The sequence below is a fragment of the Biomphalaria glabrata genome, chromosome 15 (genome assembly GCF_947242115.1).
Source record: "Biomphalaria glabrata chromosome 15, xgBioGlab47.1, whole genome shotgun sequence".
NCBI lineage: Eukaryota > Metazoa > Mollusca > Gastropoda > Planorbidae > Biomphalaria > Biomphalaria glabrata.
The window spans coordinates 29,681,627-29,701,049 of NC_074725.1; the positions used below are offsets into that span (position 1 = coordinate 29,681,627).

The 19,423-nt window shown below is 36.0% G+C and overlaps 1 protein-coding gene across 2 annotated transcripts; it reads left to right on the forward strand.

The window, feature by feature from the left end:
- Positions 1–1,128: 1,128 nt before the first annotated feature.
- LOC106064933 (uncharacterized) lies at positions 1,129–19,423 on the forward strand. Of its 2 annotated transcripts, none has more exons than XM_056012383.1 (7): positions 1,129–1,404; positions 7,050–7,219; positions 8,109–8,782; positions 9,756–10,148; positions 12,990–13,115; positions 17,649–17,734; positions 17,866–19,423. In XM_056012383.1, exons 2-7 carry the CDS (start codon positions 7,083–7,085, stop codon positions 18,088–18,090), a joined length of 1,641 nt encoding a protein of 546 aa, XP_055868358.1. In that variant the 5' UTR covers positions 1,129–1,404; positions 7,050–7,082; the 3' UTR covers positions 18,091–19,423. The 2 variants fall into 2 exon arrangements, with proteins under 2 accessions (XP_055868358.1, XP_055868357.1); XM_056012382.1 differs by having other exon boundaries at positions 1,130–1,404; positions 7,061–7,219.

Below are 19,423 nucleotides of genomic sequence, written 5' to 3' on the forward strand. Positions count from 1 at the left end.
TGTCTCGTGTATGCCAAAGTCTCCCAATGGATGTGGGAGATATAACGTGCACCAACGTTTTACCAGACAGAGTTGATGTTAGCTTTGTAAAAATGTCTGTCGTAACAGAGGTTCAAACTCCGACACTTTAGACTGGAAAGCCAAGCGCTTTTCCAAAAGAAACAGTAGCATGGACCCACACACCCCATACACCCACACACACCCCCGCTTTCTTTTATTCTGACTTTTTACTACCTCCTGATTATTTTTTTTTTATGACAGAAGACGGAAAGAAAACTTAAATAGATTGCCAGGGGACAACGGCTATGTCTGCACGAGATGCGTGAAAATATGCAGGTCGTAACTGGGTCTGCGTAGACATATGAAACACTGCACTCAGCATTAATCTTCGGAATCGAAGACATTGTTATTATTATTATAATATTTAAAAACAAAATTTTACTGTCTAAACATTTCAAGGCAAAGTTAAAATTGTTTAACATATACAACACATACAAATAACACAACGTATTTTTTTTTATTTCAATATTCAAAAAAGGAAAACTCGATTTGAGTACTTTCGAAAGTTTATTCCTATACCACAAAATTACATATTAATAGATTTCATAATACGATAGGGAATCAGGAAAGAACATATAAGTATCCTGAATTATTGACCACTACAAATAGCAGAGATACTAACAAAAAAAAGGTAGACATTTAATTTAAAACATACATGTAGTTACGTCTAAATTTGCATCCCAGGATTCTTATTTACTATGACAAAATGCCCTCCTCCCAAACCTTTCCAATCCTTACCGACATTTTCTCGCATTTTAACCAAATTTGAAATTCGGAGATATATATCTCTCCATCCTGTGCAATGCGAATATATTGACGCAGAGAGTCCAAGTCCAAATATGTCAGGAATTCACGTGTTGGCCAGCCATTATCAGTTTACACCTCGGAGTCAGCGATTACGTGGTGTCTATTTATAGATCCAGTTACCCTGACCTCCTCCTCAAGCCACCCTCCTCGCTTGCATTTTACGTCGATAAACTACGAGTCAAATATTTCAGTTTCACTTTTGTACTTCGATTATTTTGTTCTTTAATTTTTTTAAATTTATCTATTGATTACTTAGTTCTTATTTGACCATTCACAGCGAAAATAATGCCACGGAACATGTATTAGATCTAAGTTGTTACATAATGCCTATTTCTATACATATTGCAAAACTGAAAACGATAGCTTGACCTGGATTCTATATGTAGATATCTCTTTAAATTTCTGGGAAATCGCAACCACAAGCTGTGCACAATTGCATTAACTTCTTGAGTTAACTGAGTCAGTAGATCAAAGTATAAATGCATCAGACTTCAGCCATATTGTTGGTACATTTATAGATTTAGCGGCTATTTCGATGTAAGTAAAAAAAAAAAGAGTTTTATAATTAGTGTCATTATTTCAATCTGTTTTTGTAAGCCTTTTTTTTTTCTAAAATAATTAAAATTAGAACTGTGTTAAGATAATTTCTTGCAATGCGATTATATTGAACTTTTTGAATAGTACCCACAGTTTACAATTTGAGTACTACATATAAAGGCAAGTAATACCTCCCGTGCTTATTGACTAGTCAGTAGTTAAAAAATCACAGGTGGTGCCACATTTTAGTAGGTGAAGGATTTGGGCTGGAATTTTGAGGTGACCATCTTTAAGCTTCAATATAAAGCACCTAATGATTAGGGCACATTCCGCGTTCTAATGCTAGGACAAATGTGTTCGAATGCTCCTATTTTCTTAGTGCTATTAGAGCATGGAGTGGGTTGCCTGAGCCAGCCAGAAAAACCAATAACGTGTCAGAATGTAAGTTATTAGTTAACATGCATGACTAGATTGACATAGGAACACGCGTAGGATGTAAACATCCTTGGAAGTAACGACTGTATTTTATAAACGATATTCATACAATAAGAAGTTATTTTAGAAATGTTATAACAATAACAAATTTAAAAAAATAAAAAAATACAGTGGTACTTTTCAATATACTCACGGGTATTTTCATAGGCCCCGACTCATTTCTGGCCTTAAATTTTCGCGGGCTGTTTGTAATATTTGTTTCGAGTCGAATAGTCCACCCTGTAAGTAGATCTAGTAATTAAAGAATCAATTTTAAAAACATTTTCAATTTTTTATTAATGGCTGTTTCTTAAAAGTAGAATATTTTTGGCGGATAATAGAGTCTAGATCACATGTTTGAGTTCATTTGTGCTCTAGTTTTAAATACATTTTTAATTAACTTCTTTTCGTACTAAAATCAGTTTAAAACGATATCTGTTATTATTAAATCTACTTTATATTTAATGATGTATATAACGGTATTTTATTGTGTTTTTTTTAATAGTGCAAGTATTCTGTGGTGGATTATTATTACTATTATTCTGTTTTGCATTATTGGTCGTCTATATTTTTAATGCAGTGTTTCTCAAACTTTGGGGCCCTCGATTTTTTTTTTATTGACATGAATAGTGCGTTCTGAAAGAAAACAGATCAATATTGCCATTTGTAATATTATCTTACTACGAGAAAAAAAGGCGTTGTAAATGTCAGGAAAAAAGAATTTCTGAAGTTGAAAACGCCAGAATACGATTAGCGCCGGGGCCCTGCCAGGAATCAAACTCCTTGCCGACTTGAGCGGAAACTTGACGCATCTTCAATTCTATCTTCAGGAAGAAACTTTTACAAGCTTAAAAATTACGCAGGCAACATTATTTCGGACAAAAAAAAACGGACTGTTTTAGTGAAATTTCATTACTTAAATTTGGATTCTATACATAGGGTGAAAATTGTATTATAATCAAGACTAAGTTTCTTTCATTTTTCACAACTTTCTTTAAAAAGCAAATGCAAAGTTAAAATTGAAAATAAAACATCTTGGAAAGCGTGAGGTGACGACAACGATGAGAATATGAAAGGAAAAAAGGAAAAGGTCTACAAAAATGGATATAAACCAAGGAGTGCTTTCAGTACAGAGTTTAGCTCAGTCTTTTTATATATGGATATAAACCAAGGAGTGCTTTCAGTACAGAGTTCAGCTCAGTCTTTTTATATATGGATATAAACCAAGGAGTGCTTTCAGTACAGAGTTCAGCTCAGTCTTTATATATATGGATATAAACCAAGGAGTGCTTTCAGTACAGAGTTCAGCTCAGTCTTTTTATATATGGATATAAACCAAGGAGTGCTTTCAGTACAGAGTTCAGCTCAGTCTTTTTATATATGGATATAAACCAAGGAGTGCTTTCAGTACAGAGTTCAGCTCAGTCTTTTTATATATGGATATAAACCAAGGAGTGCTTTCAGTACAGAGTTCAGCTCAGTCTTTATATATATATTTGTCTGTGAAGTTTCTTGTGAGTGTTTAAATAAAATGTAGCTCTGCATGAGCGTGTATGTACGTGTGTGTGTGTTTGCGAGGTTTGTCTTTGTGTATTGATATTCAGTCTAATCCAGTTAATCGGACCACATTGGGCCGCGATCGTTTTGGTCCTAATTATCGGAGGCGCGGTGGTTGAGTACTAAAACGCTTAGCTTTTGAACAGAGGGGTCCCGGGTTTGAATCCTGGTGGGGTTTTTAACTTCGGGATCTTCAGGGCACCTCTTTATCCACCCAGGTCTAATGGTTGCCTGACATTAGTTTGGAAAACGTTAAGGCGGTTGTTCGTTGTGCTGGCCACATGACACCCTCGTTCACCGTGTACCACAGAAACAGATGACCTTTACACCATCTTCTTGTATAGATCGCAAGGTACTGCATTCTGCCTTGTTGTTATCTCAGCAGCTGTCTGCTTAATTTACGTAACAGACTGTACAAGGTCGCCTCTTTCATACACACCAAAAAAATATTTTTTTTAAAGATAATATATTGTTGTAACTCCAGTGGCGGACTGAAAGGGTTAATGTGTGTGCGGCCTACTAATACACACGACTCACGCCAATCACACAGGTCAACGGCTGTTGAACAAGGGACATTACTGCTAGTTCACGCAAATATGACCAATGTTATGGTCATGTGACCGATAGCCTTTAATGTCGAGAGACAATGTGTAAGAAAAGCCAGATGAGTCCAGGACTGAAAACCAGAAGGACTGTGTGGTACCTTTGAGTCCTCAAAAATGTAGCTGTACGAGCTAAAGAAAGACTTGTAGTGTTAATAGGCAGTTCTATTGTGTTAAAGCATTTGAAGTTAGTGAAGCCAATAAAGTGTTGAATTGGCTGTCGATGTAATTTGTTATTAAACCGCCACATTGTTACTTGAGGCTCTTGTTGTCAAGTTCTTGTGTTAGATGTGCTGTGTTGTGTTTAGCAGTGTTTGCAGAAGGCCTGATTGAGAAGATCGTAACAATATATATGGCTCCTTCTGTCTCGGAAGACACTGGATGCGCCCAAATGAGTCACTGACTTTGGTTTCGTCTTGAGACGGGACAGAATCTGGAGTGACTGATTGTCAACGTTAAGTGTGTGTTTTGTGTTAAGTGTGTGTTGTGTGTTAAATGTGTGTTGTGTGTTAAGTGTGTGTTGTGTGTTAAGTGTGTGTTAAGTGTGTGTTGTGTGTTAAGTGTGTGTTGACGTAGTATTATAATACTACACATCAGACTGGTAACTATTAATGTGTCGCGAATGTCGTAGAATGCTGGGTTCGTGCTTCCTAGAGTCACACGTGACACGTGACAAACATAGATATTACAGACTGACTTAAATCCACTCTGGCAGACAAAATATAAAGTTTATTTGATGACAGTAATAATACTGCACTCCTTGGCAGTTACATAATCCAATACGAAACATTATCACATCCGCATAACAGCGGTATCATGTATATTCAACATGTTAAGTTCTCAGAATAGACTACAAGTAACGTTCGCATCACCGCGGGTAGAAAATACTTCAGTAATACAGAAAATCAACTACTAGAAATATATATACTGTCTCAAGTGACCACTGGCATCGACTGCTCAAAAGATACTACTTAACTCAAAGTTACTACTCGACTCTCTAAGTCACTACTGTCCAGACCGGACCAAAAGATACTACCCAACTACCCTGGACCAAAGGATACTACTTGACTGACTAAAAGTCAATTTAGTCATCCTTACTTCCTGTTTCTATATCAGAAGTTTCTCGTGTCTTTTCATCCTCTTAACCAGAGGTGAACATTTAACAGGCAATGTCAACCGAGACCGTGACACTGATCAAGCTTATTCTGTATCGGCAGACTTTGCCACAGTTCGTGCATGTATATGCATCAGTCTTAGGTTTAGCTGACAGGGCAGCTTTCTTTTTCCTTCTCTTGACTGACGCAGCTTCATTCCTTTTGCATTCTGCGAAATTCGTACCAGCACGTACAGTCTGTCTCCATGCTGTCCTGTCTTGAGCTATCTCCTCCCACATACTTTGGTTGATGCCTGTGGTTCTCATGTCTCGCGTGCAGACATCTCTGTAGGTTAGTCTTGGGCGGCCCTAGGGTCTGACTCCCTCTGCAAGCTCAGCGTACAGGATGTCTTGAGGGATTCTTCCATCTGGCATGCGAGTGACATGACCGATATTAAGGATAATAGTGTCTAGGTGTTTCCCAATTCAAGGATTCCTGTCGCTTCTCTAAAGTTATCACGTTGCCAGTTTCTGGTTGTCTGTATAACCATTTCGGTCCAAGGTTAAGGTTAGGGTTAGGGTTAGAACTGAGGCGATGTTTCTAATGGTATTGGACCGAGGCGTCTTGCGCTGTGTACTCGGTATGATCCCTTGGCTAGTTCCATTTCAGTCACTGCTTGGGGACCTAAGACAGGACAAAGAGAAGAGATTCCGTTCCAACCCTTCTGTTGGAGATAGGGGCCTTTCCAAGGATCAATGGTATAATGGCTCCTTCGGCGCCGATTCCCTACCGGACTTTATCGAATAGTATCAAACCAATAGTATTGGCCCATTTTTTTTGGTATAAAAATTGTAAGCAAAGGAAAATTTATTGTTTATCATATACATAGGTATATGTCAAGGGTGTGGAAGTATGTTTTAAAATGTGTACCCTTTGGATACTATCTCTTTGTTAGTAGTACTATTTTTGTGCTGGTCAATAATATAATATAATATAATATCCTGCTTCCTTATTGTGTCTACCAACCAGAGACAATACCCATTGTAAGGGTCACAGTCCCTCTAATGTCACACCCTTTTGTGTAGCAATACACTTTCGAAAGTACTCAAATCAAGTTTTCCTTTTATGAATAAAAAAAAATTACGTTGTGTTATTTTAATCCGAGGTAAGGGGAGAAGCGAGAATAGCGAGTTACTTTACGCCAATACAATATATTTTTTTGTTGTTAATTTTTCCATGAAGTTTTGTAAGGGGAGACAAATACAGATTTTTCTAGAAACTCTTGTTTATGTTTTCTTAAGAAAGCGTTGAATAAGAATTATATTAATCTACTTAGTATTTGCAAAAAATGTCATTTTGATATGACAATGAGACTTTGGTTCATGTGACTTGACTGACTCAGAGACGAACCTTTATACTTTTTTTTAATCCTTAATAATTCCGATATTGTAAACTTGGTTTAATAGAATTGAAAATTAACTGCACACCGCCGTGTACATTTGGTATATCCACAGGGGTAGTAATACCAGGTATTCATTTATAATTTAAACTCTTTCTCTCCGTTATTATTTGTCCACGTTTCGAAGGAATTCTTCATTTTGCTCATTCCTATTTCACTACCAAATTATGATTTAAGCTTCAATAGCTTTGTTGTTTGTTATCAGAAAATGTTTTATTTGGTATAGAGTTAAAAGGGAATGCATGCTCTTTTTATTATAACACAAAGTCAAGTTTATAAAATTAATTATTAATTTAATTTAATGAGGTCAAATCTACGATGGTATCGTCGATTAGGAGAGAAAGAGTTAAATACTATGTCGATTTACAGAGGGAATTCTGTGTCTGAATGGCAAAGCGAATTTATCCTTTCTTTTTCTGCGCTAAGCTAACATAGTGTGTTTTTTTTTTTTGTTTTAAGCTGTGCAACAGTTTCTCTCGGAATTCCCAAAACATGTCGGAAGAAGGAAGCGGACGCAAAGAACTGACGCTGGAGAAAATGGAGAAATACAAAGAACTGAGGCGATGTATGCTTTGCAAGAAGCGGTCATTTCTGGACATGGTCATCTGTCCAAGATGCTTGGAGTTTAGGTGAGTGATTTGTAGAAGAAGGTCAGACATTTTTAAGTTCATAGTAGGGTTCGAACCCTGCCCACCGCATCCCCGTTGTCGTATGGGTGGCCTGGGTTAGGAAATAATTATCCTCTATTTTGAAGGAATATCAGAAACATGTAAAAAAATAAAAATAAAAATTAACCTCCGTCTCTTTTGTGTTAGTAGTAACCATGTTTTAAAGTAAGCAAAATAGTTTTAAAACAACTTTTATAAAAACAAAGCCTAATTTAGGAAAAGAACCAATCACTGCCACCGTGCCACGTGTATTGTGCCAGTCTCTCAGTAACATTTACTTCCCCTTTTTCGATACCAAACAAAATAATTGATTACCAATAATCAAATAGCTAATTGTTTTTTAAGGACTGATAAATTTTTTGTTAGATACAATAAATAATTGTGTACATTTTCAACTTGATCTTAGAATTGGTGTGGGAGAAACAGCGTGCACAAAAGTTGTACCAGACAGCATAGGCGTAGCCAGGAATTTTTTGCGGGGGGGGGATTTTTTTTCCCTTACCCCTGCCGCCTAGATATAGATATATATATATATATATATATATATATATATATATTATTTATTATATTATTACCCTTTATTCTTTCGGGCATTTTTTTTGTACCCTAGAATAGACTCTTCTTTTAGTTTAGTGTACAGACAGCAGATACCCCACCCTTAAGGGACGGGGGGATTTCTTTTCGGGTTGAACCCCGAATCCCCTCCTCTGCTGGCTACGCCCATGTCTTATATACAGACGGAGTGAGTTAATATAAGGTTTGTAAATATGTAAGAATAGCGTCACTTTATTCGTTTAGAAAATACAAATGCTTAATTAATATTGATCTCTTGTTTCCTTCTGTTTCCCAGTTACTGCTCACAGCAATGTCTTCAGAATGACCAAAAGGATCACAAAAACTTGTGCACAATCATAGGACTCAAGAAAGGCATCCTGGAAGTAGTATCTGACGAAACTTGTAAACTCGAAAAAGAAATCCAACAACACGCTCGACTCCTTGATGACTCTGGGGACATGAAGGTTTTAAAAAATACAACAAGCCAAGAAGATCAAAAAGGTCCAAAGAGCAGTTCTAGAGAAGACAAAACTGATCCAAAGAGCAGTTCTAGAGAAGACAAAAAAGAACCAAAGAGCAGTTCTAGAGAAGACAAAACAGATCCAAAGAGCAGTTCTAGAGAAGACAACACAGATCCAAAAAGCAGTTCTAGAGAAGACAAAACAGATCCAAAGAGCAGTTCTAGAGAAGACAAAACAGATCCAAAGAGCAGTTCTAGAGAAGACAAAACAGATCCAAAGCGCCCAAAGATCTTTCCTAAGGAAAGCCAAAAAGAGGCGCTCACCAAGGAAAACAAAGATATTAACAAACGAAACGAGTCTTCTCTTCCCAGTGGTCATTTCGGTGAAATGTTGGGCCCTTGCAGTCAAAAAGACCTTTCTGGTCAAACGTTTGGAGACGGGTGGTGGAAATCAAAGCCGCACGGCAGATCAAAAGACGAGTCACAAATGGACAAGTCCTCATCAGCAAGTAAGTAACTACTTTTTAGAACTAGAAATCAGTTTGTGTTGATTCAAGCGTGGTCATCATTCAACATTCTTCCCTTACTCTGGCTTTCTTCGTAATGTTCTTTCTCTGGTAATGTTGCTAATTCCAGGTTCTATTTCTGGTCATCATTATAGAACTTGTTCTCTAGTCATTATCATAGAACTCTTTTACTGATTAACATAGAACTTTTTCTCTGGTCATTATCATAGAACTCTTTTACTGATTAACATAGAACTTGTTCTCTAGTCATTATCATAGAACTCTTTTACTGATTAACATAGAACTTTTTCTCTAATTATCATAGAACTTTATCTATGGTCATTATCATAGAATTATATCTCTGGTTATTATCATAGACATATTTGTATGATTATCAAAGAACCTTTTCTCTGGTCATTATTGTAAAAGTCACACTAAAACAGCATGAGCTTCAAGAAACACAATGATTTTATTAGTCTCTGTTTATGTTCTTTACTCCAGCCACTTGTTCTCTAAACTGACTTCCTTTTACACACAGTCCTGGCACACTGCTGTTCACACAACCATCTACACTCAAGGTCCACTGGTCATTTCATACACAGGCACACACACTGCACTACCAGCCACTCAAAACATATACACTTACTATCACAATGTACCTCATTCACCAATCGTAAACAAACAACATTTGGTCACGTGATCTTATTGATAAAACAACGACAAAAAACTGTCACGTGACAACCATCATGAATTAAACATGAGATCGTAAATTTTAGAGAAGAGATAGAGCACCACGTGGCTAAATGTTGTTTGTTTACGATTGGTGAATGAGGTCCATTATCTTCCTTTTTTTTTTCTCTGGCTATCGTCATAAAACTTATCTTTTTGTCTTTCTCAATCAATCATCTTATCATTCAATATTGGTATCAATAAAATAAAACTATTTTTTACATTTTCTTTGTCTATGTCCCCTCAGGTTACGTCGCTAGTCAAGATCACGCAGAACAAGCCGCCAACTCTAGCCCATTAGTTGAAACCCAAAATTCCATCCCTAGAGAAAATACTCGGAATGAAAGCCAAGTGAAAGAAGAAGACTCTCCAGGCCAAGCGAAAGGAGACGGCCCAGCAGGCCATTCCACGCCAGAGGAGGAGATCTCAGGAGCTGTTAGTGGAATGGAGCTAGTCCCATACAAGAAAGACCCAAATGGCGAGAACGACGACGACGATGAAGACACGATGAAATGGGAGAAATGTTTTTACTGCAAGAAAGAGAGCTACAGGATGCTGAAGTGTTCTCGATGCCGAGTTGGAAGATACTGCAACAAAGAATGCCAGAAAAAGGACTTCCCGAAACACAAGAAGCATTGTGGTAAAGAAGATTTAATCTCTCTTCATTACTATATAGCTAAAAATAGTTCAAGGGAAATAATAATTGATTGAAATTACGCAATAATTGTAATATATAATATTCGAGGTTATTTGTACATAAATACCAAGAATTATAAACTAACGAGTACATAGGTTGTAAGATTGTTATGAGACAATATCCCGGGCTACGTCTGGTGACGTATTGTGGAGCGCCATCTAGTAGCGCACTGTACATGTCGTCTGCAATTCAAGCGTCACAGTAATGAATCATTGTTGATATTTTTTATTTGTCACTGACAGGTTTACTTATTAGATTGGTTTGACTTTCATCCGGATCAGTAATAACAAAGCTTATATCAACTCACCCTCATTCTATCAGGTAAAAAGTGTGTACACGTTATTTCTCACACCCGTCCTCGGATCAAGTTGAAACTTCGCACAATTATTCATTGACATAGATATGAATAAAAAAAAAAAAGTAACCATTTAGAACAACCTTACCAACTGAGAAAAAAAACAAAAGGAGCTACAATCGGGGGAGATTGATTCTGCAGAGCTATAAAAAGAGCGCTCCAATAATCAAATTATCTGAACAAGTAAATATAACGCAGTCCTTTTTTTTTTGGAAATCCCAGGTTTTGTGTTGTTTTTTTTAAGCGTTTTCAGCATTGGTATTCTTGGGCTCAAGGCCTCTTTTCTTTTCCTCTTTTATGGGCTTTCTTTCTTTGCCTCTTTTGTGGGCTTTCTTTCTTAGCCTCTTTTGTGGGCTTTCTTTCTTTGCCTGTTTTGTGGGCTTTATTTCTTTGCCTCTTTTGTGGGCTTTCTTTCTTAGCCTCTTTTGTGGGCTTTATTTCTTTACCTCCTTTGTGGGCTTACTTTCTTTGCCTTTTTTGTGGGTTTTCTTTCTTAGCCTCTTTTGTGGGCTTTCTTTCTTAGCCTCTTTTGTGGGCTTTCTTTCTTTGCCTGTTTTGTGGGCTTTATTTCTTTGCCTCTTTTGTGGGCTTTCTTTCTTAGCCTCTTTTGTGGGGTTTATTTCTTTGCCTCTTTTGTGGGCTTTCTTTCTTTGCCTCTTTTGTGGGCTTTATTTCTTGGCCTCTTTTGTGGGTTTTCTTTCTTTGCCTCTTTTGTGGGCTTTATTTCTTTACCTCCTTTGTGGGCTTACTTTCTTTGCCTTTTTTGTGGGTTTTCTTTCTTTGCCTTTTTTGTGGTCTTTCTTTCTTAGCCTCTTTTGTGGGCTTTCTTTCTTTGCCTGTTTTGTGGGCTTTATTTCTTTGCCTCTTTTGTGGGCTTTCTTTCTTAGCCTCTTTTGTGGGGTTTATTTCTTTGCCTCTTTTGTGGGCTTTCTTTCTTTGCCTCTTTTGTGGGCTTTATTTCTTTGTCTCTTTTGTGGGCTTTCTTTCTTTTGCCTCTTTTGTGGGATTTCTATTTTTTGTTTGCCCTTTTTTGTTGGCTTTCTTTCTTTGTCTCTTTTGTGGGCTTTCTTTCTTTGCCTCTTTTGTGGGCTTTCTTTCTATTGCCACTTTTGGGGGCTTTTTTCCCCCACTTTTCTGGGCTTTCTTTTTTTCCTCTTTTCTGGGCTTTCTTTCTTTGCCTCTTTTCTGGGCTTTCTTTCTTTTGCCACTTTTGGGGGCTTTTTTTCCCCTCTTTTCCCCTCTTTTCTGGGCTTTCTTTTTTTCCTCTTTTTTTTTTTGTTTTACCTTTCTGCCTCTTCTATGGGCTCTTTTGTTTTCTTTATTGACAATTTCCACATTTTACATACATTAGAATGAAATGCATTGAACAAAAGTGTAAAACATATACATAAACAGTAGATAGTAATTAATTCTTGATCCCTCTTGTGAAGATCGATCTGTGGTCTTGATCGTCTGATGATTTACTTTAGATGCATGCGCAGTCCCTTATGTACAATGCATTTAATTCACTTCTAACTGGTGATAAAAATTTTTGTCTGGTTACGCCCATGTATAAATTTACTCCAAGTATATTTTATTTTGGCGATATTGATCCAGACTTGGAAACATTAAAGGACGCTAGTCTAGATTGGAATTCTGAAGCATTGATGTAGTGTTGATGAATCTAGTTAGAGATATAGTTTAGCTATTGTATATTTAAAAAAAATGTAAAAAAAAATATTACATACATACTTATATATATACATGGCGCCGTGATTTTGGAAGCAGATGCCAAGCAGATGGGCAAGACTTGGGGACAGTTGGAGAGACTCGCCCAGAACCGAGACGCCTGGAGGAAGCTGGTTGGTGGCCTATGCCCCAGAAGGAACTACAGGCAGAGATGATGAGATGACTTATGTAGTCACAAATCAATTCTAGCGGTCCAGCTAAAGAATTCTACATACGATGGTGCGCAAAATATTCTTGAATATCAGATTTTTAATTTACTGGACTCTTACTGAGTACAAGCGGGAATTCCCAAGACGCGCGTTCAAAATAGACCAAATTTAATTTTAAGATGATAATATATTGAAAAACTATTACAATCAAACCAGAGGTCTTCCAATGTGGCAAATAAGCTGGTATTTTTTTCCCCAAAAACTGTACACAAACTTTCAAATTTCTAGAAAAATAGTTAGAGCCGTTTTCGAGATTCGTGTCTATGTTCCAGGTTGTAGTTTCCACCGAAGAAGAGTTTCCAAGCTAACAAGAGAAATTGTAAAAGTAGCATATCCTCCCTTTTATATTCCGTATACTGGATAAACCGGAAAATTAGCTATTTATAGTTTATCTTCCTTCAGTATAAATCTCTAATAGGTTAGATTTCAAATACATGTTGATTTTTCAAAGCCTCACAACTTTTAATTTTTTTTTTTTTATGTTTATACCAGCTCGAGTTGGCAGGTTTATAGCTGCCATCAAGAAGATACCAAGGAACATATTATTTCAGTCAATACTTGGGTTTGGGGTGCCGGAGATCTCCACAAGCCTGGACTGCTTAGGTTCGACGATTCAACGTAAGTAGATATAGATGGCTGCCTGGTCGAGCGGTTTGCGCCCTAGACTCTGTCTTTCGGATTTATCGATGGTCTCGGGCTCAAACCCTGCTTTCTGCCATCCCCCGTCGTTCCGGGGGAGGTAAATTATCTTCAACTTTTCAATGAACATCCGAAACATTGTCATTGAGAAATACAGAACATACAATGGTAAACTAAACATTCATCTTTTAGTCATTGAGAAATACAGAAATCAAAATGGTAAACTAAACATTATCTTTTAGTCATTGAGAAATACAGAACATACAATGGTAAACTAAACATTCATCTTTTAGTCATTGAGAAATACAGAACATACAATGGTAAACTAAACATTCATCTTTTAGTCATTGAGAAATACAGAACATACAATGGTAAACTAAACATTCATCTTTTAGTCATTGAGAAATACAGAACATACAATGGTAAACTAAACATTCATCTTTTAGTCATTGAGAAATACAGAACATACAATGGTAAACTAAACATTCATCTTTTAGTCATTAAGAAATACAGAACATACAATGGTAAACTAAACATTCATTTTCTAGTCATTGAGAAATACAGAACATACAATGGTAAACTAAACATTCATCTTTTAGTCATTGAGAAATACAGAACATACAATGGTAAACTAAACATTCATCTTTTAGTCATTTAGAAATACAGAACATACAATGGTAAACTAAACATTCATCTTTTAGTCATTGAGAAATACAGAAGATAAAATAGCCAATGGGGGGGGAGGGGGGGATTAAAAAAAGGAAATTAGCACCACGCTCTATCCCCTTTACCATCCCAACTTATGCCAGGAACCCATTGGAGTTGAGAGTACTCAAGGGAGGCAAACAATCACAAAGCTCGAATTCCATTTACATGGAGTTTTTTTTGTTTTGTTTTGTTTTGTTTAATGTACCGTCAGATCACTAAAGAAAATCCTCAATTATTACCAGATTCTACGTGTCATACTTAGGTCATTACTTTTGACAGTGACTTGTGACTCTAGAATATGACCGAATCAGCTCCGCTTTGGTCTCTTCTCAGTATTAAGGATTTTTGCCATTTTACCAGATTGTTGAACTGTAAAAGTACTCATATCTACTTTTTCTTGTTATTTAACATCCGGAATTCTACTTAAGCATTTTAACCTATATATATATTTATAGCTTTTATATAGCGCTACTTTCATGCTTATAGCATGCTCAGAGCGCTTTGGTCCAATCTCATTTGTGGACCTGTGGGGGGCGGGGGGGGGGGGAGGGGGTATCTAGGAGTTTGTTTTCCGTGCTGCCTTTAGGCGCTCAGTAAACACAACTCTGCCCGAGTCAGGTGTCGAAACTCGAGCCCCCTTCTAGGTAGCCAGGCCAAGCGCACTTGACCTCTCGACCACGCTTCCTAGTGTCTAAACTTATTTGTGATGATATTTAAATGACAAGAATACAGTTTACATTATATTTTTTTTTAGGAAACCTCAGAATTCAATTTTAGCCTTGTTATCATAGGAATCCTTGGACCTTAGGCCTCTTTTCTTTGCCTTTTTTTTTTTTGGGGGGGGGGGGGCTTTATATGCCTCTATTTTGGGCCCTCCAGCCTCTTTTGTGGGCTTTATGTTTATTTATTAATTTTTTTTTTAAAATTAATTTTTATTTGTAAGTTCTTACATTTCACACAAATTAAATCGTAAAGAATTAAAGAGAAAATTCGAAACATGATTAACCTATACTTAATTACTTTACAAAAATATAATAATAGTAATGAAAATAGTATTTAAGAGCAAAGACATACTACATAACTATTGAAACCATCAGAGACAGAACAATGAGACAAGGATTTTAGCATATCAACAACTAAAGGAGAACCCACCCAAAGTAAAAGCAAATACACACCAACACTTACACACTAACACAGGGGTCGGCAACCTTATGAGTCCGAAGAGCCAACAATTACAATTTACTAAACTTCAAAGTTTTTAAAGAGCCACAAAGTTTTTTCTTGCCAACTATAAATAGTACTCGCACAAATAAAGTTCTTTAATAAATAAAAACAAATCTATTTATTCATAAGAAAGAATATCTATTTATTTATATATGACTATATATATATGTTGCATTATTAGATAATTACTTATTATGTAAGTATATAAATTTAAAGAATAACATATTTACATACAACACTAATTTGTACTTCAATAACAAAACAATTGAGCAAACAAATTCAATGGGAGCGACGGCTTTGGTTTTAGAAAGTTTAGATACATTTGGCTCATAACTTGTTGTTTTTAGTTTCAAACCCGACTCTAAATTTTCAATTGCTTGTTGGCTTCTTGCTTTTTTTTAAAAAATTATATCCATTTAAGAGAACACTTGCTCTCACGAATATGTCGATCAGATTGTCAACCGTTTCGCATCACTGTAGCAATCTGGAAGACTTCCATGCGTCGAATATAAGTGCCTCACTTCGCGGCCTTTCTTTGAAAGCTGTCCACTTTTGTTGTGTTACATACATACATTTCTGGACCTCCAACTCTTCCAACTTGAGTTTCAACTCTGTACATTCTCCACTCCACAAAGCTTTACCCTTTTTTAAAGTTCATTATTAATTTCAAATGGCTCAATGTTGATTTCGTTACTATTTGTGTTGAGGGGATTTTCTATGAATAGTTTTGTTGGTTTTGAAATGCTCAAATCACTCAGCTAATTCATCTGTAATTTTTGTAAACTAACTGTGCTAAATATCCAGAGATTCCCAGTCTTCACCAGGATTCTAACTCGGGACCCCGGTTCGGAAGCCAAGCACTTTACTGCTCAGCCAACGTTCTTATCTTCTACCAAAACATCGGCTGAGTTTCCATTTTCTTGTAGTTTTAGATTAAGCTCATTTAATTTTGCTGTTATACCCACCGCAAAATAACATTTTTGCAAATATTTATCATTTTCTAATTCAGGTTGATTAGTGCGCTCATAATGTATTTATTTCATTCAAACACAAAGCTAGAAGTTTCAACACCATACATTAGATACTGAGTCTTCGTTTCGTTAAAGAATTCTCTAAATTGACGATTGTAGAGTGCTTTGGACAAGCACTTCTTAGTGTTGTTGCAATAAAACGTTAGAAATTCGTGCAGAATCGCAGATTCCCTTTTATTTTATTTCATACTTCTAGCTCCATCAGTTGCTATTGAAACGATTTTATTTAAATCGATCTTATTGTCTTCAAGATATTTTTGCACGGCATTCGTTAGTTTGTCAGGAAAGCGCTAGCAATCCTTGGGAAGACATATACCTAACAGAAAGCCAACTTGTGCAGAGTCTTTTATGTCGCAAGACTCATCTATATCAAGTAATAAGGCAGAAGAAAGTTGAGTTCTTCCACCTTCAAACATGTAACATTTGAAGACATGGGGAGGGGGTGCGGTGAAAAGCGAGTACAAGTGGCTGAGAGATAGAATCGATGCCAAATCTTAGTTAATTAATTCAATTTTTTTTTCGATAAAATAAATAATATTTGAGTATGGAACTAAAGAGCCGCAGCTTAACATCCAAAGAGCCGCATGTAGCTCGCGAGCCGCAGGTTGCCGACCCCTGCACTAACACATGCATGACCGCACCCACAAATAAAGTAAGTACTGAAACCATCAGATGTTATGGATTATTCAGAGCCACAAATATGATATAAGAATAGTATATTAAAAACTTATAAATAGCTATCCGTCATATACATTTAGTATACAAATAAACTTACACATGAATTAGGACTTGAAGTTAATGTTTTTTTGTTGTTTTTTTTTTAAAGGAAACCTCAGAATTTGCGCTATTCAGTTTTAGCTTTATCATCATAGGAATCCTTGGGCCTTATGCCTCTTTTCTTTGCCTCTTTTTGGGCTTTATATGCCTCTTTAATGGGCCATCTTGCCTCTTTTTTTTTTTTTTTTTTAATATGTTTTCATTTGTAAGTTACCATAATTCACAAGTATTAAATCATAAACAAGTTAATGTTACTCTTTCAGATGTACAATTTTTTTAGAAACTTATGGACTGAATACAACGACGATATTTTGCAAGATATTAATAACTAAATGAATAAACGTAAAATAGCTGAATGGTTTAAAAATTTTAAAAAATATTTTTTTTATTACAATCTCGTCATCTGTTTATTTAAGTAATCTCTTCCTTTTCTTCGTTGAAAACGTGTATATATAATTTAACCAAATCTCCAGGACCGGCCTTAGATAATTGGAGGTCCTAGGCCCTAGTCAAAGTGAATTCAGTGCCCCCCCCCCGCCCCCCCTCCCAAATAAAACAGAAAAAAAAGCAGCAAAAATACTATTACGCAATATATTAAAAACCTAATGTACGCCAACAATAACAATTTCTTCTCCATTTCCTCCTTTGCGAGGCCTACACTATGCACTAGAGACCCTAGGCGGCTGCCTAGTTTGCCTTTGCCTAAAGCCAGCGCTGATACCTCTGTCAAAAATTCTACATACGTTTTTCTTTTTCTCATCTATTTGTCTAGATATGCTTTTTGGACCCAGATACTCAGTTCTGCTTGAGATCGTAGGACCATATTATCATCCTTTTAGACACGGTGTCAATGTGATGGTAAGTGGAGACAGTGTAGATTTTTACTCTCCAAAGCATATAACGGACCCGCAGGGGCCGCCCGAGTTTATCTTGGGTTTTATTTGATTTCTTACATAATTTATTTCATGTTTTGTTTGTTTTACTTTCAGGACAGGGACGGTAAGACAACTCACATTTTGTTCTATGATCCTTTGGGTGTGTACTATCATCAGGCTGGTTTCTTTCCCCTTCCGATTCCTCTGTCGGCATGCCTGAAACCAGGGAACTTCATTCTTCTGTTAGACGCCCACTGGCACTTCTTTATGGATGGAACTGTTGGTGTCAGAATTGATGACCTGAGAGATGTGCGTTTCATCCTTAACAGCATGAACTAATTTTAAGGGATCTTTTAGCCAGTTTAGCGGCCAAACAAGTTTTTATGATAAACTATTGTTGAAAGGCTCAATTAAATCTACAAGGATAACTGTTGTATTATATGCTGCACTTTATCTCTCTCAGGACTATCAGCTCTGTGCAACATTTTTCTTTTTTTTTCTTCTTTTAATTGAAAAACAGTACAAGTAATGACTCTAAGATTGAGGGCTTGTTACTTCCGGTTGGATTAGATAAATAGCATAAAGTGATCAGACCTCAAACTCCATTGTTAAAGTATTCAAGGTAAAAAAAGGGAATACAAAGGTATACTCTCTACACTCTTTTCATCCCATTCCTAAAATAATAATCACGTGACAGAATTAGAGTAGGGATTAACAGGATTGTTTCTGTACAAGACTGTAGAGCAGAAGCGTAGCTAAGGTTGGTGTCACCCGATTCGATTTGTTAATGGCTTCAACCCAGTCAAAAAAAAAAATGTCACTATAAAATCTGTGGTTGATTATTTCTTTTTGTTAAATCATAAAAATATGATTACCTACATTCATTGTTTGTACACAACTGTTAAATGTACGCAGAAATGTTTACATTGTTTCATTGTCTCTTGGATGCACTAAAGTGCGGTCCGCACTCCTTGCATCCAACAGAATCAAGCTGTCCTGTGATAAATTATGTACAAATATTTAATCAATAATTAATAATAAATATTTCTGCATGATTAATTAAACTTAATGATGATTATAATAGATTGAGATACAATAATTTATTAGTCATTTTTCTGGTTTTATTAATTAATGACAACATTTTGTTTTTAGTTTGATCTTAAAGAGAACCTAGAGAAATGTATTTAAATTATTATTATATCTTATCTTTGGTTGAAATATCGACCGTAAAATGTACATCTCTTTATTTCTTGAGATTGTTTACAATTACGTATTAATTAAAGTTGCGTTCTTTTCTTCTATGCGTATGGAAGTGTTTTACTTATTTATGACTACCGGATATGACCTTTCGCTAAAGACGGTCGGGAATTTTTCTTCATAACAGGGTTCTGCAGTCACATGAAAAAGTGCTCAGAGTGTTTATTGAGATTATATCTTTAGTTTACAATAACATTTTTAAAAAAATTAATAGTAATAGTTTAGATACCCAGATACTGACCTTTACTGACCACCATGTTGTTTTTAAGCATATTTATCTCCCTTATCTATATTAAACTTTCAATAACTTTTTTCAAAGAGATTTTTGTTCTTATGCTGTCAACTTATAAATTTTTAAGTGTATTTACTGAAATGAAGGTCAAAAAAATGTTAATAATAAATTGATGAAGTTGTT

Bases quoted from the DNA above. Each gene is read 5' to 3' on its own strand.
- LOC106064933 (XM_056012383.1), top strand. From the start codon at position 7,083: ATGTCGGAAGAAGGAAGCGGACGCAAAGAACTGACGCTGGAGAAAATG. The intron at 8,783-9,755 runs GTAAGTAACTAC...ATGTCCCCTCAG, and splicing joins GGACAAGTCCTCATCAGCAA to GTTACGTCGCTAGTCAAGAT. The intron at 17,735-17,865 runs GTAAGTGGAGAC...TTTTACTTTCAG, and splicing joins GACACGGTGTCAATGTGATG to GACAGGGACGGTAAGACAAC.